Consider the following 27923-nt stretch of genomic DNA (forward strand, 5'->3'; position numbering starts at 1 on the left):
ATTTTTTACTAGAGACGGGGTTTCACCGTGTTAGCCAGGATGGTCTCGATCTTCTGACCTTGTGATCCACCCGCCTCGGCCTCCTAAAGCGCTGGGATTACAGGCGTGAGCCACCGCGCCCAGCTGACAAATCATTTATTGAGAGGTCCTCTGTGTCAGGCGTGTGATAGGCGCTAGCGGGGCATGCTTAGAACCATACACCAACAAGGGCGGGAGAAAACAAAACGGTAGCCAGATGTTCTTGGTCATGCCATTGAATTGGGGTCTGTTCTCAAAAACTCTGGAACTCAAAGAGTTGCAGAGCACAGAAGATAAAATGATCATTTGGAGCAGAAACCCCTGATTCTCATCAATGCATACAACCCTGGGAAGACGGCCCCAAACATTCTTCCCCAGAGAGTTCTGGGGCTGGTGGGATCCTCATTTCCATGTCAAGCTGTGAGGAGAAGATTTCAGGGTAGGCTCCTGCAGGAAACTACTGTCCTCAACTGTTGCTCCACAGCATATTTGAAAGCAAGAAAGGGCTTTAACCCTGTGAGAGAGAAAAGAATTTCTTCAGAGTCTGCAGCGGGATTAATGCAAACGTGATTCAAAGGGTCATGTCTACAGGGCCAGGAGTATTAAAAATACAGTAACAAAGACTAGAAGGATACACATTAAAATGATAAATGCGATTGTCCCTAGTGTGACAGGCATGGTTGGAAAACCCAAAAGCCATTCTCAACCTCCTCAGCATTGAGAGCACCCACATTGGACTTCAGAAAGTCAAACAGCTGTTGGTTTGAATTTTTTTGCCCATACGAGTGGTCACGTGATACATTTCTCACCAACTAGATAAAGGGAAATCTACTGAGAGTTTTCTGAGCTTTTCTTTATTGTTAAAGACAGAGATATGAAAGAAGGGCTTTCTGGTCCTGCCCATCCCTCTTCTTCTTGACTTGAACATAGTCATGATGTCTGGAGCTGTGGCAACCGTATTGCATCCATGAAAATACAATAAAATGTCAACATGCTGATGGTGGAATGGAAAACGGGAAAACCTAGATTCTTAGTTTAGAGCTTTTACAACACCACTAAGCATAGAACCAGCAACACCAGCAATATTGCCAACACCTAACTCTGGACTTCTCTTCTTGCAAGGAAAATCATTCCCTATTTAATTAAGCCACTGTATCTAATGTGCTTGCATCCAAAAGTATGACTCACTGGGATCTTTATGTGCTGGGATAATGGGACATTTTAATTTTATTTGTTTTCAATGCTTACAACTATTTTCTGAAATGTTCTGTACCTATACTGTCTTTTTCATTGAAACTCTAGTAAACCGTATTATGTTTAAAAACTTATTGCCAAGAGAATATGTCATCCGTAATTTGGACAGTTTTTCCAGTGGGTGATTCCTGTGGCTCATTCTGAAATCACCAAACTTAATCTCGATGACATTCAGTTTCCTCATAATGAAAACAGACCAATGATACCTACCTCACTGGACTTTTGCAAGGCTTAACACTGAGATCCTGCTACGTCCTAGGCACTCTTCTAACCCCGTTGCATACCAGTTCATCTAATATTTAGTATACCCTTCCAAGGTAAGGATTACCGTTATCCCCATTTTATCAGTGAGGAAACTAAGCTATTGAATTATTATTTACTCAGGAAATATTCACCAAGAACTTACTGTATGCTAGACAGCATTTTAGGGGCATGGAAAACATTGTTAGAAAAAAAAGACATTCTAGTGGGAAAATCAGCTTTGCCTCCATTTGCATATTCATTCTAATATTTTGATACTCCTGAAAATCTGCATATATAAATATGCTATCCATAATACATAAAAATTCTCTATATAAATATATATGTGAAGATATCTATATTTGTTTAATTAATTTTTTTTGAGACAGAGTTTCACTCTTTTTGCCCGGACTGGAGTGCAATGGCGCAATCTCTGCTCCCTATAAACTCCGCCTCCCGGGTTCAAGCCATTCTCCTGCCTCAGCCTCACAAGCAGCTGGGATTACAGGCACCTGCCACCACGCCTGGCTAATTTTGTATTTTTAGTAGGATGGGGGTTTCACTATGTTGGCCAGGTTGGTCTCAAACTCCTGACCTCAGGTAATCTGCCCACCTCGGCCTCCCAAAGTGCTGGGATGACAGGCATGAGCCACCATGCCCAGCCGATATCTATATTTAAACTTACATCTTATATTTATATGTATATAATATTATACATTATATGTACATAATAAATGTATATAAATTTACTTTATAAACATAATATATAAGTATGTATTATGTTTAATATATGTTACATAATTCATATACAAATGTATCTATGTAAATCTCTTATAGATTATATATGTCTTATTTATTCTTGAAATTTTATTTAAATAGATGATAGATAGAGGGATGATAGATAGATAGATGATAGAGGGATGATAGATAATAGATAGATAGATAGAGGGATGATAGATAGATAGATGATAGATAGATAGATAGATAACTGATAGATAATAGATAGAGGGATGATAGATAGATAGATGATAGAGGGATGATAGATAGATAATAGATAGATAGAGGATGATAGATAGATAGATGATAGAGGATGATAGATAGATAGACAGAGGGATGATAGATAGATAATAGATAGATAGATAGATGATAGATGATAGAGGGATGATAGAGGGATGATAGATAGATAGATAGATAGATAGATAATAGATAGATAGATGATAGAGGGATGACAGATAGATAGACAGATAGATAGATGATAGAGGATGATAGATAGATAGATAGATAGATAGATAATAGATAGATAGATGATAGAGGGATGACAGATAGATAGACAGATAGATAGATGATAGAGGGATGATAGATAGATAGAGATAGATAGATAGATAGATAGATAGATGATAGAGGGATGATAGATGATAGATAGATAGATGACAGATAGATGATAGAGGGATGATAGATAGATAGATAGATAGATAATGTGTGTGTGTCTGCTGATATATACATATAAATCCCCTGTCTTCAACTCCACACTTCATCCATGAGCTAACTAGGGTGAGCACCCTCAGCTCCCATTGAGTACCCAACACGTGGCAGAGCTGTCACCAAGTGGCTGGCACCTCCCTTGACCAGCACCCGCAGGGAGCACGCAGTCTCTCACCGTCTTGGAAGTGGACGGCATGGAGGACAGCAAGATGTTTGAAGTCTGGGACTGGGAGCTGGGCTTCATCTTCCCGGTGATCCACCTCTTGTATTCTTCTCGTACCTGGAGAAGGAGGCACATCCAGATGCAGGGAAATGGTCTAGGGACAGGGATGTTGGGTGGAGGGATGCTGGGGGTGGGGTGGGGAGAGGGGATGGGGAGGGCAGCAGCTACACACCTGGCGGTTAAGCAGACAGTGGATGAGGAAGATGAAGGCCCCCTGCAGGCTGTTGATGATGGTGAATAGGTAGGCCATGACACCTGCCACAGGTCCAATCTGAAAAATGCCCAGCACCCAGGAGCAGCCCAGGATGAAGAGCTGGGCAAAGGCCTTGAAGGTCAGTAACCTGGGGAGGAGATGTATAGTGTGTAAGGCTCTGGGAGGTGGCTATTGTCCTTGTAGGCCCCGCTTCCAGGAATGGTCTGAGGCGGCCACTGTGCAATTTGCCACCTGGGTGTGGACAAATGTAGGCTGGGGTCTCCAAGCTGAGGTGTGGGAAAATCAAATCCTATAGACATTTAAAACACAATCAGGCTGGGTGCAGTGGCTCAAGCCTGTAATCCCAGCACTTTGGGAGGCCGAGGTGGGCAGGTCACCTGAGGACAGAAATTTGAGACCACCCTGGCCAACATGGTGAAACCCGTCTCTACTAAAAATACAAAAGTTAGCTGGGCGTGGTAGTGGGTGCCTATAATCCCAGCACTTTGGGAGGCCGAGGCTGGTGGATCACCTGAGGACAGGAGTTCAAGACCACCCTGGCTCACATGGTGAAAACCCATCTCTACTAAAAATACAAAAATTAGCTGGGCGTGGTGGTGGATGCCTGTAGTCCCAACTACTTGGGAGGCTGAGGCAGGAGAATCACTTGAACGCAGGAGGTGGAAGTTGCAGGGAGCCGAGATCATACCATTGTATTCCAGCCTGGGTGACAAGAGTGAAACTCCGTTTAAAAAAAAAAAAAAATGCAATCAGCCTTCAATATACATGGACACTGTGCACATGTGGATTTGGTGAATTTTTGTTTGTAGTAATAAAAGGGTAGAAAAACCCATGGGTCCAAAAAAATCGGGACATGTTAAATGAGTGATGAAATCATAGTACGAAATACTGTGATGCCTTTCTTTTTATTTAGGTCAAATTCACCTAACATAAAATTCACCATTTTATCCCAGTGCTGTGCAACCATCACCACTATATAGTACCAAGGCTTTTTTTTTTTTTTTTTTAAGATAGAATCTCCCTCTGTTGCCCAGGCTGCAGTGCAGTGGCGCGATCTTGGCTCACTGCAACCTCCGTCTCCTGGGTTCAAGCAATTCTCCTGCCTCAGCCTCCCAAATAGCTGAGATTACAGGCACCCACCACCACACCTGGCTAATTTTTGTATTTTTAGTAGAGATGGAGTTTCACCATCTTGGCCAGGCTGGTCTCAAACTCCTGACCTCGTGAGCCCCCCACCTTGGCCTCCCAGATTGCTGGGATTACAGGCGTGAGCCACTGCGCCCGGCCATAGCAAGGCATTTTTATCAGCTCCTAAAGAAACCTCATACTGATTGTTTCCCAGTCTCCTCTCCCTCTAGCGGAAGCAATGCAAGTATCCAACAATGAATACACAAAATACGGTATATTTATTTAATGGAATCTTATTCAGCCATGAAATGGAATGACGTATTGGAATATGACAGAACATGGATGAATCTTGCAAGTTAAAAAAAAAAAAAAAAAGTCCGGGCGCAGTGGTTCACGCCTCTAATCCCAGCACTTTGGGAGACCGAGGTGGGCAGATCACTTGAGGTCAGGAGTTTGAGACCAGCCTGGGTAACATGGTGAAATCCCATCTCTACTGAAAATACAAAAATTAGCCAGACATGGTGGCGCATTCCTGTAATCCCAGCTACTCAGGAGGCTAAGCCAGGAGAATCGCTTGAACCCGGGAGGCAGAGCTTGCAGTGAGCCTAGATCGTGCAACAGACCAAGACTCTGTCTCAGAAATAAAAAAGAAAAAAGAAAAGAAAAGAAAACAAGTGCCTGGTACAAAATAAGAATTTGTGTTAGTTGTTATTAGCCTCAAGTATTGCTATGAAATAATCTATATGTCATTTTGAAACAGTGAAGTGCAGAACAATACATACAGTATCCTATCATTTATGTAAAGGTACGCAGATGTACAGGCACAGAATATTCTAAAAGGAAGCACATTTTGTATAATAATGATTGCTTCAGGTAGGGCAGAACTGGAGACCTGGCAGCGTTAACGGAAAGATAATATTCATAGGCACCTGGCTTCTTTTGGGGATGATGAAAATGTTCTGCCAAAAGGCCGGCTCAGTGGCTCACGCCTGTAATCCCAGCACTGTGGGAGGCCGAGGCAGGTGGATTATTTGAGGTCAGGAGTTCAAGACCAACCTGGCCAACTTGGTGAAATCCCATCTCTACTGAAAATGCAAAAAATTAACTGGATGTGGTGGCAGATGCCTGTAATCCCAGCTACTCAGGAGGCTGAGGCAGGAGAATTGCTTGAACCCGGGAGGCGGAGGTTGCAATGAGCCAGGACCATGCCACTGCCCTCTAGCCTGGGTAAGAGTGAGACTTTTTCTAAAAAAAAAAAAAAAAAAAAAAAGATCTGCCACTGGATAGTGGTGGTCAGGGCACAACACCGTGAATGTACTAAAAGCCACTGAATTACATGCTTTACAATGGTTAAAATGGTGAAATGGTTAAAATTCATCTGATGTGAAATTTATTGCTTAAATTTTCTGCTGTGTGTATGTATCAACTTTGTTTTACCTTTTTGCCTTTTTTTTTTTAAGACAGATTCTCGCTCTATCGCCCAGGCTGGACTGCAGTGGCGTGATCTCTGCTCACTGCAGTCTCCGCCTCCTGGGTTCACGCCATTCTCCTGCCTCAGCCTCCAGAGTAGCTGGGACTACAAGTGCCCGCCACTGCACCCGGCTGATTTTTTGTATTTTTAGTAGAGACGGGGCTTCACCATGTTAGCCAGGATGGTCTTGATCTCCTGACCTCATGATCCGCCTACCTCAGCTTCCCAAAGTGCTGGGATTACAGGTGTGAGCCACCATGCCCAGCCTCCTTTTTGACTGTTGTACTAACTTTTCAAACATATTTAAAATGGATAAGGGATTGGATACTGAAGAAAAAAGAAACAAAGAATATTATTAGGTTACTGACAATGAAACCTAGACGATGGTTGCTGAAGTTTCTTGAAATGAACAGTAGTTGAGTGAGGAAGTTAGGAAACACAGTTGATCTATAAAAGTATTTAAGAAGTCCCAAATCCCTAATATAAAATATGTGTAACAAAAATAATGAGATAGAATATTTCACACATTAAATCAGCAAAAAATGCATCAAAAACAATAAACTCCAGTGTTGACAATGTTGCAAGTAAATAGGTATATTCTCATCATTGGAAACAAATTTTCTGAAAATCGATTTATGTCGCACATACTAGAAGCATTACAATCCAACCTACCCTTTAGGCAGTTGGATTTAGGTAGTTTCATGTTTTGTGTTGTAATTAAATAACCACGGTGTGGAAGGATTTACCTACAAGGGTGCTCAAAGCAGTATTTTTTATACGGAGAACAAAACAAAACCGATAACACACAGAAGCAAATTAAGTGTCCATGAATATGGTATGACTTCAATACAATGTGCTACAAATTTACACCAAAATGCTGTGCAAGAAAATCATATTGTAGAATAATATCTAAGTCAGAAATCGTCAGGACATTCTTGAGAGAAAAAAAAAAAAACATAAAAAACCAAATACTATGATTCAGTTTCTTGTAAATATGCACATATAAGAATGCACAGGGAAAAATTAGAACGTTTATTAGTAGTTGTAATATATGAGACACTCGCTGTTCCTAGTAACTGTGCTAAACGCTTTGTAAGGCACCTAAAATAAGCAATATTAATATCCCCATTCTGTAGGTGAAGCAAATGGGCTTCTGAGAGGTTCTGTAACTTGCCTAAGGTCACACAGCTCGTCAATAGTTGAGCTGGAATTTTATTTTTTTTTCTTCTGAGATGGAGTCTTGCTCTGTCGCCCAGGCTGGAGTGCAGTGGCGCAATCTCAGCTCACTGCAAGCTCCGCCTCCCGGGTTCACGCCATTCTCCTGCCTTGGCCTCCCGAGTAGCTGGGACTACAGGCGCCCGCCACCTCGCCCGGCTAGTTTTTTTTTGTATTTTTAGTAGAGACGGGGGAGCTGGACTTTAAGCCTCCAGATCTAGGTGGTGTGATATGCTAAACAGACCTCATCACCTCTGTCTCGGGCATAGGACCCAGCACACAAAAAGTGCTCAAAGAACTTTTCTGGGAAGAAGGAAGAGGAAATGAAAAGAGGAGGAGACATGAAAGAGGGCTGTACCTGGTATCTTTTAGCGTTGAGACTTCGGCATTGACACTGGAAAGCTTCTGCCTCAGGATCCACAAGGTCCAGGTCAGGAGGATGGAGTTGATCTGCAAAGTCAAGCAGAAGGATGGAGAGGCTGGATATACAAATGGACAAGGGCCAGAACACCTATAAAAGGAGAACTCTGGGCTGGGCGTGGTGGCTCACGTATGTAATCCCAGCACTTTGGGAGGCCGAGACGGGCGGATCACGATGTCAGGAGATCGAGACCATCCTGGCGAACACTGTGAAACCCCATCTCCACTAAAAATACAAAAAGTTAGCCAGGCATGGTGGCACGCGCCTGTAGTCCCAGCTACTTGGGAGGCTGAGGCAGGAGAATGGTGTGAATCCGGGCGGCAGAGCTTGCAGTGAGCCGAGACTGTGCCAGCCTGGGTGACACAGTGAGACTCCATCTCAAAAAAAAAAAAAAAAAGAAAAAGAAAAGAAAAGAAAATTCTGGCCAACAGAGGAAATAAGGTAACTGTTCTGTCTAGGCTTTGGATCTTAGTGAAGAACAAAGAGAAAAGAAAAAAGAGGAGAGAGACAGAGTAGAGGAAGCGGGGGAAGAGAGGGGTAAGGAACAGGATGAGGGCCGGCTGCCAAGGCACACACCTGTAATCCCAGCACTTTGGGAGGCTGAGGTGGGAGGATGGCTTGAGCCTAGGAGTTCAAGACCAGCCTGGGCCACATGGGGGCACGCACCTGTAGTTCCAGCTACTTGGGAGGCTGAGGCAGGAGGATCGATTGAGCCCGAAAAGTTGAGGCTGCAGTGAACCATGATTGCACCACTGCACTCCAGCCTAGGCAACAGAGTAAGACCCTGCCTCAAAAAAAAAAAGAAAGAAAGAAAGAAAGAGAAAAGGATGAGGACAAGGAGGAGGAGGAAGATGAGGAAGAGGAGGACAAAGAGGAGGAGAAGGAGGAGGGGAAAGAAAAGAACCCCAGCTCTGGCCTTCCACGGATTGGGAGTTCAATTTTACACTACAGTCTAGGAAGCTGTTAGATGAGGCATTTATTTAAAATTGTTTCAGGTTCGTCGTACCCAGTTTTAGTTGAATTGGGTCTCCAGAAAAAGATATGTTGAACCCCTAAGTCTCAAGATCTCAGAATATGCCCTTATTTGGACATAGAATCTTTACAGAAATAATCAAGTTAAGATGAACTCATTAGGGCAGACATGAGTGAAATATGACTGGCGTTTTTTTTGTTGTTGTTGTTTTTTGTTTTTGTTTTTGTTTTTTGAGACAGTCTTACTCTGTCGCCCAGGCTGGAGTGCAGTGGTGTTATCTTGGCTCACTGCAACCTCCCCCTCCCGGGTTCAAACGATTCTCCTGCCTCAGCCTCCTGAGTAGCTGGAACCATCAATGCCTGCCACCATGCCCGGCTAATTTTTTTGTATCTTTTAGTAGAGACAGGCTTTTGCCATGTTGGTCAGGCTGGTCTCGAACTCCTGACCTCAGGTGATTCGCCTGCCTCAGCCTCCCAAAGTGCTGGGATTACAGGTGTGAGCCACTGCACCTGGCTGGTGTTCTTATCAAATGGGAAAATTTGTTGGAGAGGGGACTAGAACAGACCCACCCTCGTGCTGTCGTGGGCAGTGTGGCCCTGCCAACACCTTGATTTCAGGCTGCAAGCCTCCAGAACTGTGAAATAACCAATCTCTGTTGTTCTAAGCCACCAGCATGTAGTAGCTTATTACGGTGACCCCTGAAAATTAATACACACCCCCCCATTAAAAAAAATCTGCTAGAATCAGCACAAAACCTCCGTGGAGGAATTTAATTTCAAGCATCCCCAAGAATTAGATCGGTCAATTAAAAATTACAAATGAAGCCAGGCAGAGAAAGACAAATTTCACATGTTCTCACTTCTTTGTGGGAGCTAAACATTAAAACAAGTGAACTCATGGAGCTAGAGAGTAGAACCGCAGTTACTGGAGGCTGGGAAGGATAGTGGAGGGGTGGGCGGGGAATGGGGAAGAGGGGATGGTTAATGGGTACAAAAAAATAGAAAGAAGGAATAAGATCTAGTATTTGTTAGCAAAACAGGGTGACTATAGTCAATAATAATTGAATTGTAGATTTAAAAATAACTATAAGAGGCTAGACACAGTGGCTCATGCCTGTAATCCCAGCACTTTGGGAGGCCGAGGCAGGTGGATCACCTGAGATCAGGAGTTCGAGACCAGCTTGGCCAACATGGTGAAACGCTGTCTCTACTAAAAATACAAAAACTTAACTAGGCATGATGGCGTACACCTGTAATCCTAGCTACTTGGGAGGCTGAGGCAGGAGAATTGCTTAAATCCGGAAGGCAGAGACTGTAGTGAGCTGAGATCGTGGCATTGCACTGCAACCTGGGTGACAGAGCAAGACTCTGTCTCAAAATAAAAATAAAAATAAACCAAACAAGAAAACAAAACAAAAACCAGAAGAACATAATTGGATTGTGTGTAACACAAAGGACCAATGCTTGAGGGGACAGATACCTCGTTGACTCTGATGTGATTATTATGCATTCTGTGCCTGTACAAAAATATTTCATATACCCCATAAATATATACACTTGCTTTGTGCCTACAAAAATTAAAAATAAAAAAAATTTAATCCTCAAAAAATATGACAAAAGACATAAGGGAATGAGTCACCATGAATGAGAGTCAGAAGAATCATCATCTGGCAGGGCTGTCAAGTCTGGATGGAGGTTGGGAGGCAAAGAGATGGGTGTTTATCATCCCCCAGCCTCCCTTTGCCTCGATCCACCATTTCCCTCTGTCATCTCACTCCTTTCCCCACAATTCCTCCTAATTTCTTTTTACTTTTTCTTTCATTCAACATCTGTGCCCAGGAGATGACATAGGAGTTAAAAAAGAATTATTTAGGCAGATAGTGAGGGTAAGGAAGTCCTCGGTAAGGTTTTCCTTTTAATGAAAAGCAGCTCCCAAATCATTTTCTTTTCTAACAGAGAGCAGCTGGTAGAATCGAGCTATAGACATAGAAAGGCAAGCTGGAAGCTTTCACGGGTGAATGCTGGCAGTTGTGCCAATAGGAAAGAGGCTACCTGGGAACTAGGCACGTTCAAAATGGTGGCTGTGGCTGGGCACAGAGGCTCACGCTTGTAATCCTAGCACTTTGGGAGGCTGAGGCAGGTGGATTAACTGAGGTCAGGAGTTCGAGACTAGCCTGGTCAACGTGGTAAAACCCCATCTCTACTAAAAATACAAAAATTAGCTGGTCATAGTGGCATGTGCCTGTAATCTCAGCACTTGGGGAGGCCGAGGCAGGCAAAGTACCTGAGGTCAGGAGTTTGAGACCAGCTTGGCCAAGATGGTAAAAACCCATCTCTATTAAAAATATAAAATTAGCCAAGTGTGGTGGTGCACACCTGTAATCCCAGCTACCCAGGAGGCTGAGGCAGGAGAGGAGAATTGCTTGAACCAGCGGGGTGGAGGTTTTGGTGAGCTGAGATCGCACCATTGCACTCCAGCCTAGGCAACAAGAGCAAAACTCAGTCTCAAAAAAAAAAAAAAAAGAGTTCTCCTTTTCAATATTTCATTCTTGAGATTTTTAAGTCCGAGAGTAATTTCTTTGATTCGCGAATTTTGTTTTTCCTTCTGAAAGGCAAATGCCCCTGGGAGGGACCATAATTGTATCCATCTTGTGTACGGGTCCATGAGTCTCTCTGAGGTGGAGTTGTTGTCTGGGGGTACTAATATGGGAGGTTCATTGCCTCATGCGAAGGAAATCAAGGCACTGACACCCATGAGGAGTGAGTTTAAGAGCAGAAGTTTAACAGACAAAAGAAAGAGAAAGGAGACTAGATCTCTGTGTCTTGCAAGAGAGAGGGCCTCCTGAGTGGGACTTCTGGCCCACAGCAAAGTGCACCGGATTTTATAGGCTGGCTTGAGGGGGCGGTGTCTGATTTACATAGGGCCCAAAGATTGGTTGGATCCAGTGTGACATTTACATAGAGTGCGAGGATGCTGGCCACCCACCCTGATCTTTTATTATGCAAATGGGGTCTTTACTTGGCTGGCAACATGTTGTCTTCTCCTTACTGTCCACATGGTTTACAAAGAAAAGGGAAGAAGTAGCTGCCATTTTTTTTTTCTTTTTTTTTTTTAGATGGAGTCTTGCTCTGTCACCCAGGCTGGAGTGCAGTGGCACGATCTCAGCTCACTGCAACCTCCGTGTCTCCTGGATTCAAGCAATTCTCCTGCCTCAGCCTCCTGAGTAGCTGGGATTACAGGTGCTTGCCACCACACCTGGCTAATTTTTTGTTTTTTGTTTTTTTTTTTCTGAGACAGAGTCTCGCTCTGTCGCCCAGGCTGGAGTGCAGTGGCATGATCTCGGCTCACTGCAAGCTCCGCCTCCCGGGTTCACACCATTCTCTTGCCTCAGCCTCCCGAGTAGCTGGGACTACAGGTGCCCACCACCACGCCCGGCTAATTTTTTGTATTTTTAGTAGAGACGGGGTTTCACTGTGTTAGCCAGGATGATCTCGATCTCCTGACCCCATGGTCTGCCCGCCTAGGCCTCCCAAAGTGCTGGGATTACAGGCGTGAGCCACTGTGCCTGGCCAATTTTTTGTATTTTTAGTAGAGACGGGGTTTCGCCACATTGGTCAGACTGGTCTCGAACTCCTGACCTCAGGTGATCCGCCTCAGTCTCCCAAAGTGCTGGGATTACAGGCGTGAGCCACCGCGCCTGGCCTGGAAAAGAGAACTCCTGACGGGAATAAGTGACCCTCTCAGCTGCACACGTCCCTGGAAATTCCAGATCTCGCAGGTCTCCTTGCTCCTCCTCCAGAACACACTTCGCCAGGCTGCTGTAGTATTTGCTTACCGCTATGACTGTGCAAACTGGCCCCAAGAAACTCCAGATGAATCCTGTCTCTGTATTCAGCCAGCAACTATGGAGAGAAATAGGAGGAGTCAGTGCTCGTCTCAGAGTCCGGACCTTACAGTTAACCCTGCCCCAGCGAATGCCCTAGTGGAGGAGAACACTGGGAGGTGAGACTCAGATGACACTCAGGACGGTCCCGGTTGCAGTTCAGTTTCCTTTAGACCACCGTGCTTCCTCTTTTAGACCTTCTTCCTGGGCAAATGTACCGGAAATGTTTACCTGGTGCTCGAGGTGGAGCTCATTTTCCAGTTCACAACTTCGTAATCCCGTCCCCCTCTATGCAGAACTCTCCACTAGTACACCTTGTCATTGAAATGTCGGCTCAGGCTAGGTGCAGTGGCTCACGCCTGTAATCCCAGCACTTTGGGAGGCCGAGGGAGGTGAATCACCTGAGGTCAGGAGTTTCAGACCAGCCTGGCCAACATGGTGAAACCCCATCTCTACTAAAAATACAACAATTAGCTGGGCGTGGTGGTGGGCGCCTGTAATCCCAGCTATTTGGGAGACTGAGATAGGAAAATCGCTTGAACCCGGGAGGCAGAGGTTGCAGTGAGCCGAGATCACACCACTGCACTCCAGCCTGGGCGACAAGAGCAAAACTGTCTTAAAATAAATAAATAACATATAAACAAATAAATAAATAAATCTCAGCTCAAATGTCACCTCCTCTGAGAAGCCACTCCTGACTATCCTTAGATAGGGCATCCTGTCTCTACTCCTGGTATCCATCTAGCAGAGCTCACTACATTTTTAAAATAGCAGCTATCACTATCATAAGTTACCTTGTTTAATTGCTTGTGTAATTGCAAACTGTCTTCCACTACTAGACGATGAGTTTCATGAGAATTTGGGCCTTGAGTGTTTGTTCATCTCTGAATACTCAGCACTCAGAGCAAAGTCTAGCATAGACAAGATATTTCATAATTGTTTATTTAAAGGAAGGAAGGAAGGAAGGAAGGAAGGAAGGGAGGGAGGGAATGATAAGAAGGAAGGAAAGGAGGGAGGGAAGGAAGGGAAGGAAGGGAGGGAAGGAGGGAGGGAGGGAAGGGAAGGAAGAGAGGGAAGGAAGGAGAGAGGAGGGAAGGGAAGGAAGGGAAGAAAGGGAAAGGAGGGAGGGAGGAAGGGAGAAAGGGAAAGGAGGAAGGGAGGAAGAGAGGGAGGGAAGGGAAGGAGGGAGGGAAGGGAAGGAAGGGAAGAAAGGGAAAGGAGGAAGGGAGGAAGAGAGGGAGGGAAGGGAAGGAGGGAGGGAAGGGAAGGAAGGAAGAAAGGGAAGGGAGGAAGGAAGGAGGGAGGGAAGAGGGGAGGGAGATACGGAGAGAGGAAGAAGGGAGGAAGGAGGGAGTGAGGGAGGGTTGGAGGGAGGAAGAAGGGATTGCCTCTTTTTATTATGTCTCTAGTGTACATTAGCTTCTTTTACTACACAACAGCCATTCCGTCATGTTCAATAACAGCACCCCAATATTCCCCCACCTTTTTTTTGAGATAAAGTCTCACTCTTGTTCCCCAGGCTGGAGTGCAATGGTGCGATCTCAGTTCATTGCAACCTCCGCCTCCCAGGTTCAGCAATTCTCCTGCCTCAGCCTCCCGACTAGCTGGAATTACAGACACACGCCACCATGCAGAAGTATTCCTCTCTCGCTTTCACCCCCACCTTCCATGTCATACACACAAGAAAAGGAAAATAATCAAGTTAGGTAAACTAGGTATTCTCCTCCTGGAACATAAATCTCAAATAGTAGTGACCCTGGATTTGTGCAGTGCACAACCTATGCTCCTGTACATGGTGGTCCTGAAACCAATAGCACATAATGTAAGAGCTCAACAAATGGTAGCCACAACTACTGCTACTGTTGTTACTCTCCTTGTCGCTCATGTCATTATCACTATGATCCTTGGCAGCACGGTCTTCAGGAAGAGAGAGGATGTCACTCACCGATTATGCATTCCATAGCCCTGTGGCTGCACACTGGCAGAGATCACCACCACCAGCACCGGCAGCCCATAACCAAAGGCACAGATGTGCAGCATCTTGATGTTGCGAGAGCTGAAGTAATTCACCACCTTCAGGTTTCTGACCATCAAGAAGAGCATCACAGCCTCCACCAGCATCCAGAAGAAGCAGGCAAGGAAAAGGTAGTGCAGGAAGCCCGCGATGATGGCACAGCCCATCTGGAGGGGAGAAGCATGCACGTCAGGATCCTCCACCCCAGAGAGAAATCGAGAGGAAGAAAGGAAGAGAGAGACTCCTTGGCTGGAAATTCTCCAAACCTAGCTCACTCATTCATCTCACAAACATTTATAGAGATGGGCAGTGGTTCTTGACCACAGGCAGCACCACTTCCTGGTAAGGTGACCCATGGTCCTGGTTTATCTGGAACTGAGATTTCCCAAGACACATGACTTGCAGTTCTAAAACAGGAAGAGTTTTAGGAAAACTGACTGTTGATCACCCTACTTTAGGGAATGGTTGAAAATAGGCAAGTTCAGCAAACTAGACCCCATAGGCTGACTGCCTGCCTTGTAAATAAAGTTTTATTGGCTGGGTGTGGTGGCTCATGCTTGTAATCCCAGCACTTTGGAAGGCTGAGGCAGGCAGGTCGTTTGAACCCAGGAGTTTGAGACCAGCCTGGGCAACATGACAAAACCCCCATCTCTATAAAAAAAAAAAATACAAAAATTAGCCAGACATGGTGGCACAGGCCTGTGGTCCCAGGTACTTGGGAGGCAGAGGTGGGAGGATCGCTTGAGCCCGGAAGGCTGTAATGAGGTGTGATTCAGCCACTGCACTCTAGCCTGGGTGACACAGCAAGACCCTGTCTCAAAAAAAAAAAAGAAAGCAAAGCGAAGCAAGAAGAGAGAAGAGAGAGAGAGAGAGAGAGAGAGGAGAGAGAGAGAGAGAGAGATAGAGAGGAGAAAGAAGAAAGAAAGAAAGAAAGAAAGAAAGAAGAAAGAAAGAAAGAAAGAGAAAGAAAGAAAGAAAGAGAGAGAAGAAGGGAGGGAGGGAGGGAGGGAGGGAAGGAAGGAAGAGGAAGGAAGGAAGGAAGGAAGGAAGGAAGGAAGAAAATAAAAAGAAAGAGAAGTCGAGATGCTAAGCTGTAGCATTATCGACATTTGTAACATTATTGCAGGATCATCCTCTGTCATGGAGGGCTGTCTTGTGTACTACAAGATCCTTAGCAGCATCCCTAACCTTTACTTGCTAGATACCAGTAGCACGCTCCTCCAGTTGTGACAACTAAAAATGTCTCCAGACATTGCCAAGTCTCCCCTGGCGGGGAAAGCACCCAGGAAGAGAACCTCTGGTTTAGAAAGTAATAGGAGGGGCTGTGCATTGTGGCTCAAGCCTGTAATCCCAGCACTTTTTGGGAGGCCAAGGTGGGTGGATCACCTGAGGTCAGGAGTTCAGGACTAGCCTGGCCAAAATGGTGAAACCCCATCTCTACTAAAAATACAAAAAATTTAGCAGGGCATAGTGGCTCATGCCTGTATTCCCAGCTACTCAGGAGGCTGAGGCAGGAGAATTGCTTGAACCCAAGAGGAGGGGGTTGCAGTGAGCCAAGATCATGCCATTGCACTCCAGCCTGGGCAACAAGGGCGAAACTCAGTATAAAAACAAACAAACAAACAAACAGAAACGAGTAATAGGAGGAACTGCTAGAATTCATAACATGATCAGGGATGTAATTTTGAACTGAGAGCTATCACAAGGAGTCAAGCAGGTAAGAAGCTGGGAAGTGAGTGTTACAGTCAGAGGGCACAGCCTATGCAAAGGCCCTGAGGTAGGAATAGGGGTAGAGGGGATTGGGTAGGAATGAGCTGAGGCAGGTGGGGAGAAGATGGGGCTTGGTAGGGACACAGCCCGAGCGATGTAGACCTGATTGTCAGTCTTGTCTATACCGGCGAGGAAGAGGATCTTGGCCAAAAGGAGACACACGCAGAGGTGCAGGTGGAGGTAGGTGATGTGATTTCGGATGGAGTGACACAGCAAAAAGGTGGCGATGGCCAAGACGAGGCACACCAAGGAGATGATCATGCCCACGTGGCTAATGATGTACAAGCAGAAGTCCATCTGTCAGGAAGGAATTCCATAGTTGGCCTGAGAATGGGATCAAAATCCCCCTCAGGTGGGAAGAACAGTTATCTAAAACCCTGGCTCGGGCAAAATTAGCTTGGGGGCCTTTTCTCCCTCTAACACTCAGTGAACTAGATATTGTCCTTCATTATCCTTTGCAATCAACTGGCATCCACCAGCACCTGTTCCCAGCCCTGTCCTATGCGCTACTCCAGGTATTACTGGGACTGGATGTCCACAAACTACATCTCCCAGAATCCTTGGGAACTAAGGTCCTGGATGTAATTTAGGTTCTCCAGTGAGATACATCTGTGAATGTCTTGGAATGCAGAAGGGAGGCAAATATCAGCTTTTGGCAGACAGGAGTGAGCTTAATTCCACATTTCAACTGTCCAGTCCCCAATTTCATGGTGGAGTGGGGTGGCAAAACGACAGCAGCAATTTCTGACCTCTGAGTTATAGCTGCATTGGGGGATGATCTTGAAGCCAACATTGAAGTGACAGCCCCCTGACTTCAACTCCTCCATCCCCTCCCAGAGATTTTTGTGAGCACCCACTTCCCTGTGTTAAATCCCTTTCTGCTTGAAATACCTGGGGTGTTTTTTCCTTCCTCTACTGCATCCCAACTGATAATGCAGACATTCAGGAATGCTCCAACTTCAGGAGTGGAACATGACAAGCTAAGTTCTTCTTCTATGCCATTTATTCATAATTAATTTTAAAATTGATTTTAAATGTATCCGAGTGCTTTCTGTGGGTTAAAGATATGCCAGGCACCATCTTATGAGCACCTCTCTATGATATTGTCACAAAGTGGTTAGGAAAACTGACCACTGACTGGGCCCAGTAATCCCAGCACTTTGGGAGGCTGAGGTGGGTGGATCACCTGAGGTCAGGGGTTCAAGACTAGTCTGGCCAACATGGCAAAACTCTGTCTCTACCAAAAAAAAAAAACAAAAAAAACTGGGCATGGTGGTGGGCACCTGTAATCCCAGCTACTCGGGAGGCTGAGTCAGGAGAACCACTTGAACCTGGGAGACGGAGGTTGCAGTGAGCCGAGATCGCACCACTGCACTCTAGCCTGGGTGACAAGAGCGAAATTCAGTCTCAAAAAAAAAAAAAAAAGAAAAAAGAAAAAAGAAAAGAAAACTGACCAATTTCTAGTTGTATGAGTTTGGACAAGACATTTAACTGCTCTTTGCCCTCAGTTTCCTCATCTGTTAAAAAGAGAATATTAATGGCAACTGTCTTACAGAGTTGTTGTAGGAGGATTAAAAGAAAACATTTAAAGTACAACTGTGCCAGAAACATACTATATAAATGCTAGTGATCATCAGCATTTTGTGTTGTTCTCATTTTTGAGATGAGAGAGCTGGGCTCAGTGCAGAGAAGTTAAGTGGCTTTTCCAAGAAAACACAGCTAGAAAGTGGTAGAGACGAGACTTGAAACTAAGTCAGTTTTGTTCTGGATCCAGTTCTCTTAAATCCTAAGCCACATGGTCCTTAAAACCGCACTGACTTATGGCCTCCCTGGGAGGGAATTAAACATTGGGTCTACCATAATAGGAAAGGATACTTTTTTTTTTTTTGAGACAGAGTATCACTTTGTCACTCAAGCTGGAGTGCAGTGATGCGATCTGGGCTCACTGCAAGCTCCGCCTCCCGGGTTTACGCCATTCTCCTGCCTCAGCCTCCCGAGTAGCTGGGACTACAGGCGCCCGCCACCGCGCCCGGCTAGTTTTTTGTATTTTTAATAGAGACGGGGTTTCACCGTGTTAGGCAGGATGGTCTCGATCGCCCAACCTCCTGATCCACCCGCCTCGGCCTCCCAAAGTGCTGGGATTACAGGCGTGAGCCACCGCGCCCGGCGAAAGGATGCTTTCTACAACACTAATGAGGACGTCCTTCCTCTCTGCCGAATCTACTTATTCACCAAGGCTTATTTCATATTCTGTTTCCTCTCGATCTATCATCAGCTTCCTTGCAAAAACTTCAGAATTCTTGTGTGTGTGTGTGTGTGTGTGTGTGTGTGTGTGAGACGGAGTCTCGCTCTGTTGCCAGGCTGGATTGCGGGGGGGGGTGCCATCTTGGCTCACTGCAACCTCTGCCTCCCAGGTTCAAGCGATTCAAGCGATTCTCCTGCCTCCACCTCTGGAGTAGCTGGGACAACAGGCATGCATCATCACGCCCTGCTGATTTTTGTATTCTTAGTAGAGATGGGGTTTCACCATGTTGACCAGGATGGTCTCAATCTCTTGACCTCATGATGCACCCGCCTTGGCCTTCCAAAGTGCTGGGATGACAGGCATGAGCCACCGCGCCCAGCCAACACCTCTGAATTCTTATAGCATTCCTTCCTGACCCATTTGCATGTTTTAGTCGAAAGAGACTTCCCCAGATTTGAATTCCACCTGCCCCAATTTCTAGCTTCAGGCCTAGATGGGCCACTTTGCCCATTCTGTGAAGTGCATCCAAAACCACTTAACTTAAAGAGCCCAGCATGCTGTAGGTGCTCATTAAGTAAGATCTGTGATTGCTCCCGTGCCTGGCCCTATTTAGGGTCAGTTCTCATTGTATATTTGAGTTTCATGGCCTTCCAACCAGACTGTAAGTTCTGCAGGGGCAAAGGCATATCACCTACCCCTTCTGTCCCCATGACTCCGTCCCACAACACCCAACCCCCTGGGAGACACACAACAGATGTTTCATCCATATTTTCCCATTGGATTTGGAGGCAGATACTCTGCCTCAGGGAACAAATCATCATTACTAACCGTGAGCTCCCCAGAAGCCATGATAACAGCAAGGTTTGCCATCCGATTACAGCTGCAGACGGTATGTATCTCAGAAGCTTCCAGAATCACACAGCCAAAGGATGTCCATCTTCCACCCTTCACATCAGTGCTCCAGGAAACACAGATGGGCCTCTCAAACTTCTGCTTTGGCTAAAAAAACCCAGAAAAACAAAAAAACAAAACAAAGACCCTGGTCACCTGAGAATCCCCATCAAATGGATTAAATGTGACCATCCTCAAGAGTCACTGGGAACAAGAATACACAGGGTATGTTTTCAGGGAATGGGGGGAAATGCTGATATTTCATTATGCAGTGAGGGTCAATCTGATGGGGCACCTTACATTCCTGTTGCTAGAAGAAAACTCCTCCTTTCATCACATCCATAATAAGGCCTTCTGCATAGTCACTCATTATTCACTTATTCATTCAATGTGTGGTTTTACTTTGTATCTGTGTGTGACTGAGTCTCACTCTGTCGCCCAGGCTGGAGTGCAGTGGTGCAGTCTCAGCTCACTGCAACCTCCGCCTCAGGGTTCAAGCGATTCTTCTGCTTCAGCCTCCCAAGTAGCTGGGATTACAGGTGCCCACCACTATGCTCAGCTAATTTTAGTATTTTTAGTAGAGACGGGGTTTTACTATGTTGGCCAGACCAGTATTGAACTCCTGATGTCAAGTGATTCACCTGCCTTGGGCCTCCCAAAGTTCTGGGATTACAGGCGTGTGTCACCATATCCAGCTAATTTTTGTATTTTTAGTAAAGATGGGGTTTCTCCATATTGGCCAGGCTGGTCTCGAACTCCTGACCTCAAGTAATCTGCCTGCATAGGCCTCCCAAACTGTCGGGATTACAGGCATGAGCCACCACACCCAGCCTTGTTCAATGTGTTTTTATTGAATACCTATTACATGCCTTGATCTGTGCTGTTTACGGGAGACATTAGTAAACAAAATAGACACAGTTCTTCCCCCAAGGAGATCATAGTGCAGTGGGAGGAAAAACATATAAAAGCCAAGTAAGCAGAGAAATATTTTTAGTAACAGTTTAAGAACAACATGCTTTAAGAATGTATACTAGAAGGGTGGGCATGGTGGCTCATGCCTGTAATCCCAGCACTTTAAGAGGCTGAGGTGGGTGGATCACCTGAGGTCAGGAGTTCGAGATCAGCCTGACCAACATGGTGAAACCCTGTCTCCACCAAATACAAAAAGGTTAGCTGGGCGTGATGGTGGGCACCTGTAATTCCAGCTACTCTGGAGAATGGCTTGAACCGAGGAGGCAGGGGTTGCAGTGAGCCGAGGTTGCACCATTACACTCCAGCCTGGGCAACAAGAGTGAAACTACATCTCAAAAAAATAAAAAATAAAAAAAAAAAGGCTGGCGCGGTGGCTCACGCCTGTAATCCCAGCACTTTGGGAGGCCGAAGCAGGCAGATCACGAGGTCAGGAGATCGAGACCATCCTGGCTAACATGGTGAAACCCCATCTCCACTAAAAATACAAAAAATTAACTGGGCGCGGTGGCAGATGCCTGTAGTCCCAGCGACTTGGGAGGCTGAGGCAGGAGAATGGTGTGAACCTGGGCAGTGGAGCTTGCAGTGAGTTGAGATTGCGCCACTGCACTCCAGCCTGGGTGACAGAGTGAGCCTGATTAATTCAACAAGAAGAGCTAACTACCCTAAATATATATGCACCCAATATAGGAGCGCCTAGATTCATAAAGCAAGTCCTTAGAGACTTACAAAGAGAATTAGACTTCCACACAATAATAATGGGAGACTTTAACACCCCACTGTCAACAGATCAACAAGACAGAAAGTTAACAAGGATATCCAGGAATTGAGCTCAACTCTGCACCAAGCAGACCTAATAGACATCTACAGAACTCTCCACCCCAAATCAACAGAATATACATTCTTCTCAGCATCATATCACACTTATTCCAAAATTGACCACATAGTTGGAAGTAAAACCCTCCTCAGCAAATGTAAAAGAACAGAAATTATAACAAACTGTCTCTCAGACCACAGTGCAATCAAACTATAATTCAGGATTAAGAAACTCACTCAAAACCGCTCAACTACATGGAAACTGAACAACCTGCTCCTGAATGACTACTGGGTACATAACAAAATGAAGGCAGAAATAAAGATGTTCTTTGAAACCAATGAGAACAAAGACACAACATACCAGAATCTCTGGGACACATTTAAAGCAGTGTGTAGAGGGAAATTTATAGCACTAAATGCCCACAAGAGAAAGCAGGAAAGATCTAAAATCGACACCCTAACATCACAATTAAAAGAACTAGAGAAGCAAGAGCAAACACATTCAAAAGCTAGCAGAAGGCAAGAAATAACTAAGATCAGAACAGAACTGAAGGAGATAGAGACACAAAAAACCCTTCAAAAGATCAATGAATCCAGGAGATGGTTTTTTTAAAAGATCGACAGAATTGATAGACCGCTAGCAAGACTAATAAAGAAGAAAAGAGAGAAGAATCAAATAGACGCAATAGAAAATTATAAAGGGGATATCACCACCGACCCCACAGAAATACAAACAACCATCAGAGAATACTATAAACACTTCTATGCAAATAAACTAGAAAACCTAGAAGAAATGGATAAATTCCTAGATACATACACTCACCCAAGACTAAACCAGGAAGAATTTGAATCTCTGAATAGACCAGTAACAGGCTCTGAAACGGAGGTAATAATTAGTAGCCTACCAACCAAGTCCAGGACCAGACGGATTCACAGCCAAATTCTATCAGAGGTACAAGGAGGAGCTGGTACCATTCCTTCTGAAACTATTCCAATCAATAGAAAAAGAGGAAATCCTCCCTAACTCATTTTATGAGGCCAACATCATCCTGATACCAAATCCTGGCAGAGACATGACAAAAAAAGAGAATTTTAGACCAATATCCCTGATGAACATTGATGCAAAAATCCTCAATAAAATACTGGCAAACCAAATCCAGCAGCACATCAAAAATCTTATCCACCATGATCAAGTGGACTTCATCCCTGGGATGCAAGGCTGGTTCAACATACGCAAATCAATAAACATAATCCAGCATATAAACAGAACCAAAGACAAAAACCACATGATTATCTCAATAGATGCAGAAAAGGCCTTTGACAAAATTCAACAGCCCTTCATGCTAAAAACTCTCAATAAATTCAGTATTGATGGAACATATCTCAAAATAATAAGAGCTATTTATGACAAACCCACAACCAATATCATACTGAATGGGCAAAAACTGGAAGCATTCCCCTTGTAAACTGGCACAAGACAGGGATGCCCTCTCTCACCACTCCTATTCAACATAGTGTTGAAAGTTCTGACCAGGGCAATCAGGCAAGAGAAAGAAATAAAGGTATTCAATTAGGAAAAGAGGTAGTCAAATTGTCCCTGTTTGCAGATGATATGATTGTATATTTAGAAAACACCATCATCTTAGCCCAAAATCTCCTTAAGCTGATAAGCAACTTCAGCAAAGTCTCAGGATACAAAATCAATGTGCAAAAGTCACTAGCATTCTTATACACCAATAACAGACAGAGAGCCAAATCATGAGTGAACTCCCATTCACAATTGCTTCAAAGAGAATAAAATACCTAGGAATCCAACTTACAAGGGATGTGAAGGACCTCTTCAAGGAGAACTACAAACCACTGCTCAATGAAATAAAAGAGGACACAAACAAATGGAAGAACATTCCATGCTCATGGATAGAAAGAATCAATATTGTGAAAATGGCCATACTGCCCAAGGTAATTTATAGATTCAATGCCATCCCCATTAAGCTACCAATGACTTTCTTCATAGAATTGGAAAAAAACTACTTTAAAGTTCATATGGAACCAAAAAAGAGCCCACATTGCCAAGACAGTCCTAAGCCAAAAGAACAAAGCTGGAGGCATCATGCTACCTGACTTCAAACTATACTACAAGGCTATGGTAACCAAAACAGCATGGTACTGGTACCAAAACAGATATAGACCAATGGAACAGAACAGAGCCCTCAGAAATAATACCACACATCTACAACCATCTGATCTTTGACAAACCTGACAAAAACAAGAAAGGGGGAAAGGATTACCAATTTAATAAATGGTGCTGGGAAAACTGGCTAGCCATAAGTAGAAAGCTGAAATTGGATCCCTTCCTTACACCTTATACAAAAATTAATTCAAGATAGATTAGAGACTTAAATGTTAGACCTAAAACCATAAAAACCCTAGAAGAAAACCTAGGCAATACCATTCAGGACATAGGCATGGGCAAGGACTTCATGTCTAAAACACCAAAAGCAATGGCAACAAAAGCCAAAATTGACAAATGGGATCTAATTAAACTAAAGAGCTTCTGCACAGCAAAAGAAACTACCATAAGAGTGAACAGGCAACCTACAGAACGTGAGAAAATTTTTGCAATCTACTCATCTGACAAAGGGCTAATATCCAGAACCTACAAAGAACTCAAACAAATTTACAAGAAAAAAACAACCCCATTAAAAAGTGGGCAAAGGATATGAACAGACATTTCTCAAAAGAAGACATTTATGCAGCCAACAGATACATGAAAAAATGCTCATCATCACTCACCATCAGAGAAATGCAAATCAAAACCACAATGAGATACCATCTCATACCAGTTAGAATGGCGATCATTAAAAAGTCAGGAAACAACAGGTGCTGGAGAGGATGTGGAGAAATAGGAACACTTCTACACTGTTGGTGGGATTGTAAACTAGTTCAACCATTGTGGAAGACAATATGGTGATTCCTCAAGGATCTAGAACTAGAAATACCATTTGACCCAGTTATCCCATTACTGGGTATATACCCAAAGGATTACAAATCATGCTGCTATAAAGACATATCCACACATATGTTTATTGCGGCACTATTCACAATAACAAAGACTTGGAACCAACCCAAATGTCCATCGACGACAGACTGGATTAAGAAAATGTGGCGCATATACACCGTGGAATACTATGCAGCCATAAAAAAGGATGAGATCATGTCCTTTGTAGGGACATGGATGCAGCTGGAAACCATCATTCTCAGCAAACTATCGCAAGGACAGAAAACGAAATACCGCATGTTCTCACTCATAGGTGGGAACTGAACAATGAGAACACTTGGACACAGGAAGGGGAACATCACACACTGGGTCCTGTTGTGGAGTGGGGGGAGGGGGATGGATAGCATTAGGGATATACCTAATGTAAATGACGAGTTAATGGGTGCAGCACACCAACATGGCACATGTATACATATGTAACAAACCTGCACATTGTGCACATGTACCCTAGAACTTAAAATATAATAATAATAATAATAATAAAAGAAGCAACAACCACATAGCAGGATCCAGGATCCAATCAGATCAAGCCCTGGCATCACCCCATGGCAGGATCCAATCAGATTACACCTTCCTGCATCACTTCATTGTAAGATGCAATCAGAACGCAGCTCATTACCCACTGACTATAAAACCTGCCCCAGCGGAGAGACAGATTTGAGCCAGACTCCTGTGTCCTTCCTTGGCAGTCTTGCAATAAACTTATCTCTCTACCAAAACCCCGTGCTTCAGTGTTTGGCTTTCTGTTGCGCATGGGCAAATGGACCTAGTTCTGTTTGGTAACAGTGGGAGACCTCATTCCTCTAGCGGTGGCTTCTATTGATTGACTTGAATTGCTAGAAATTGTGGAAGCTTACCGACCTCAATAGCTTCCCATCAAAAAGGAGAGTTAAGGAAATCGAGAGACGAGGAGTTCCCAACAGGTAGACAGGAATCTCAGTGGAGACCTCTTCACAAACCTGAATGTTCTCCAGAGTGTAGACGACTGGATCTGAGAAGCCATCTTTCTTCTCCCCAGTCATGATGCCCCCAACGACTCGAGAATTCATCTTCAGCTTGATCTTGGAGATGGTCAGGGGAGCCTGGTGGTCTTGGAAGAAGCGTTCATTTAAAACAGACTCCATGCCCACAAAGGAGACAAAAGCCACACCAGTGGTCCCTGCAGGTTTCCCCAAAGGAAAAAAGGAGGGAATCATTTGCTCAATAGTTATTATAGAAGATCGAACACACACACACACACACACAGATACACACACGAGAGAGAGAGAGAGAGAGAGAGAGAGAGAGAGAGAGAGAGAGATGCACCTCACTGTGCTGCTCCGAGATTGAAATAACCAGCGGACTTCCAGAACCATTAAAAAATAAACCTCCGGCTGGGCATGGTGGCTCACGCCTATAATCCCAGCACTTTGGGAGGCCGAGGCGGGTGGATCACAAGGTCAGGAGATCCAGACCATCCTGGCCAACATAGTGAAACTCCGTCTCTACTAAAATACAAAAAATTAGCCCGGTGTAGTGATGCACACCTGTAGCTCCAGCTACTTGGGAGGCTGAGGCAGGGGAATCACTTGAACCTGGGAGGCAGAGAGTGCAGTGAGCCAAGATCACACCACTGCACTCCAGCCTGGTGACAGAGCAAGACTCAGTCTCAAAACAAAACAAAACAAAACGAAAACTTCCACAGCTGGGCAGAGTGGCTCACACCTGTAATCCCAGCACTTTGGTAGGCCAAGGCAAGTGGATCACTTGAGGTCAGGAGTTCAAGACCAGCCTGGCCAACATGGTGAAACCCCGTCTCTACTAAAAATAAAAAAAAACTAGCTGAGCATGGTGGCAGGTGCCTGTAGTCCCAGCTACTCGGGAGGCTGAGACACGAGAATCACTTGAATCCAGGAGGCGGAGGTTGCTGTGAGCCAAGACCATGCCATTGCACTCCAGCCTGGGCAACAGAGCAAGACTCCATCTCAAAAAAAAGAAAAAGAAAAAGAAGAAGGAGAAGAAGAAGACAGAGGAGGAGGAGGAAGAGGAGGAGGAGGAGGAGGAGGAAGAGGAAGAAGAAGAAGAAGAAGAAGAAGAAGAAGAAGAAGAAGAGGAGGAGGAGGAGAGGAGGAGGAGGAGGAGGAGGAGGAGGAGGAGAGAGAGGAAGTGCCCAATTTATGATGTCTGGGGGGACATCCAAGGGGTCCCTCCATTAGCTTGGCAGTGGCAGATGAAGCCTGGGGGATGGTACTGTCTGGTTCGGACAGAAAGCTGTAGACAGCAAGCCACCCAGGTGCCGAGGCAAGAGACCGAGGGCACGAGCTGTTCCAGTATAATAAAATATGTAAAATAAGAATACTCATAGTAGATATAGATCATAGATATGATTATGTATGAATATCATTAATCATTAGTTTGTAACAATGACTCTTTACTCCAATATTATAATAATCCTTGCTCTACAATAGTAACTTAGGAAAAACCAGGCCATACAGAGATAGGAGCTGAGGGGACATATCTCAGTGACCAGAAGACCGGAGTGTGAGCCTTCTGTTATGCCCGGGCAGGGCCACCAGAGGGCTCCTTGGTCTAGCGGTAACACCAGCATCTGGGAAGATGCCCGTTGCCAAGCGGACCGTGGTCTAGCGGTAGTGTCAGTGTCAAGGAAAAACACCTGCTACTTAGCCGACAAGGAAGACAGGGAAAGGGAGTCTCCCTTTTCCCGGAGGAGTTTAGAGAAGGCTCTACTCCTCCACCTCTTGTGGAGGGCCTGACTGATGTTATCCGGAGGCCTAACCATCTCCCTGTGATGCTGTGCTTCAGTGGTCACACTCCTAGTCCGCTTTCATGTTCCATCCTGTACACCTGACTTTGCCTTCTAGATAACAGTAGCAAATTAGTGAAAGTACTAAAAGTCTCTGATATGCAGAAATAATGGTGTAAGCTGTCTCTCTCTCTCTCTCTCTCCTCTCTTTCTCTCTGCCTCGGCTGCCAGGCAGGGAAGGGCCCCCTGTCCAGTGGACATGGGACCCACGTGACCTTACCTATCACTGGAGAGGGCTCACACTCCTTACCCTGCCCCCTTGTCTTGTATCCAATAAATATCAGCTCAGCCTGGCATTCGGGGCCACTACCGGTCTCCACGTCTTGGTGGAAGTGGTCCCCCGGGCCCAGCTGTCTTCTTTTATCTCTTTGTCTTGTGTCTTTATTCCTACAATCTCTTGTCTCCGCACACGGGGAGAAAAACCCACTGACCCTGTGGGGCTGGACCCTACAGGAAGCGGCACAGGACATATCCCTGTCTCTCTCTTTCCAGCTTGGCCTCCCAAGGTGTTGGGCTTACAGGTGTGAGCCACCACGCCCAGTGACCTTCAATTCTTCTCCCTCTCTCCCCCACGTTCCTGGTGCTCCAGCCCACTCTACTATTAGTTCCATGACCATACCAAGCTTTTTTTCAACACAGAGCCATAGCTTGTACTTCCTGTAACACACTCTCTGCTACTTTCTCTACCTATTCCTCAGGACTTCGCTTAAATATCTCTTCCATTTTGCACATTAAAGTATTAATCGCAGTGTTAATCATAGGCATAGATCAGATCAGGGGCTGGAAAACTGTGGCCTATGGGCCAATCTGGCCGTCACCTACTTTTTTAAATAAA

The 27923-nt window shown here is 45.0% G+C and overlaps 1 protein-coding gene across 3 annotated transcripts in view; it reads right to left on the reverse strand.

The window, feature by feature from the left end:
• The window catches only part of ADGRE1 (adhesion G protein-coupled receptor E1), a 56688-nt gene continuing 28765 nt past the window's right edge, over positions 1 to 27923 (reverse strand). For 2 of the 3 annotated variants that reach the window (XM_033195157.1, XM_033195156.1), the window contains 9 exons: positions 25245 to 25444; positions 19380 to 19550; positions 16409 to 16603; positions 14468 to 14703; positions 12475 to 12541; positions 7604 to 7695; positions 3390 to 3558; positions 3170 to 3274; positions 1 to 532 (listed from right to left, as the gene is read on the reverse strand). In XM_033195157.1, the coding sequence (XP_033051048.1) occupies positions 527 to 532; positions 3170 to 3274; positions 3390 to 3558; positions 7604 to 7695; positions 12475 to 12541; positions 14468 to 14703; positions 16409 to 16603; positions 19380 to 19550; positions 25245 to 25444 (1241 nt within the window). In that variant the 3' untranslated portion in view covers positions 1 to 526. The remainder of the gene's footprint in view (positions 533 to 3169; positions 3275 to 3389; positions 3559 to 7603; positions 7696 to 12474; positions 12542 to 14467; positions 14704 to 16408; positions 16604 to 19379; positions 19551 to 25244; positions 25445 to 27923) is intronic. The other variant, XM_033195158.1, reaches the window with a different exon arrangement.

The sequence above is a fragment of the Trachypithecus francoisi genome, unplaced genomic scaffold (genome assembly GCF_009764315.1).
Source record: "Trachypithecus francoisi isolate TF-2019V2 unplaced genomic scaffold, Tfra_2.0 Lachesis_group5, whole genome shotgun sequence".
NCBI lineage: Eukaryota > Metazoa > Chordata > Mammalia > Primates > Cercopithecidae > Trachypithecus > Trachypithecus francoisi.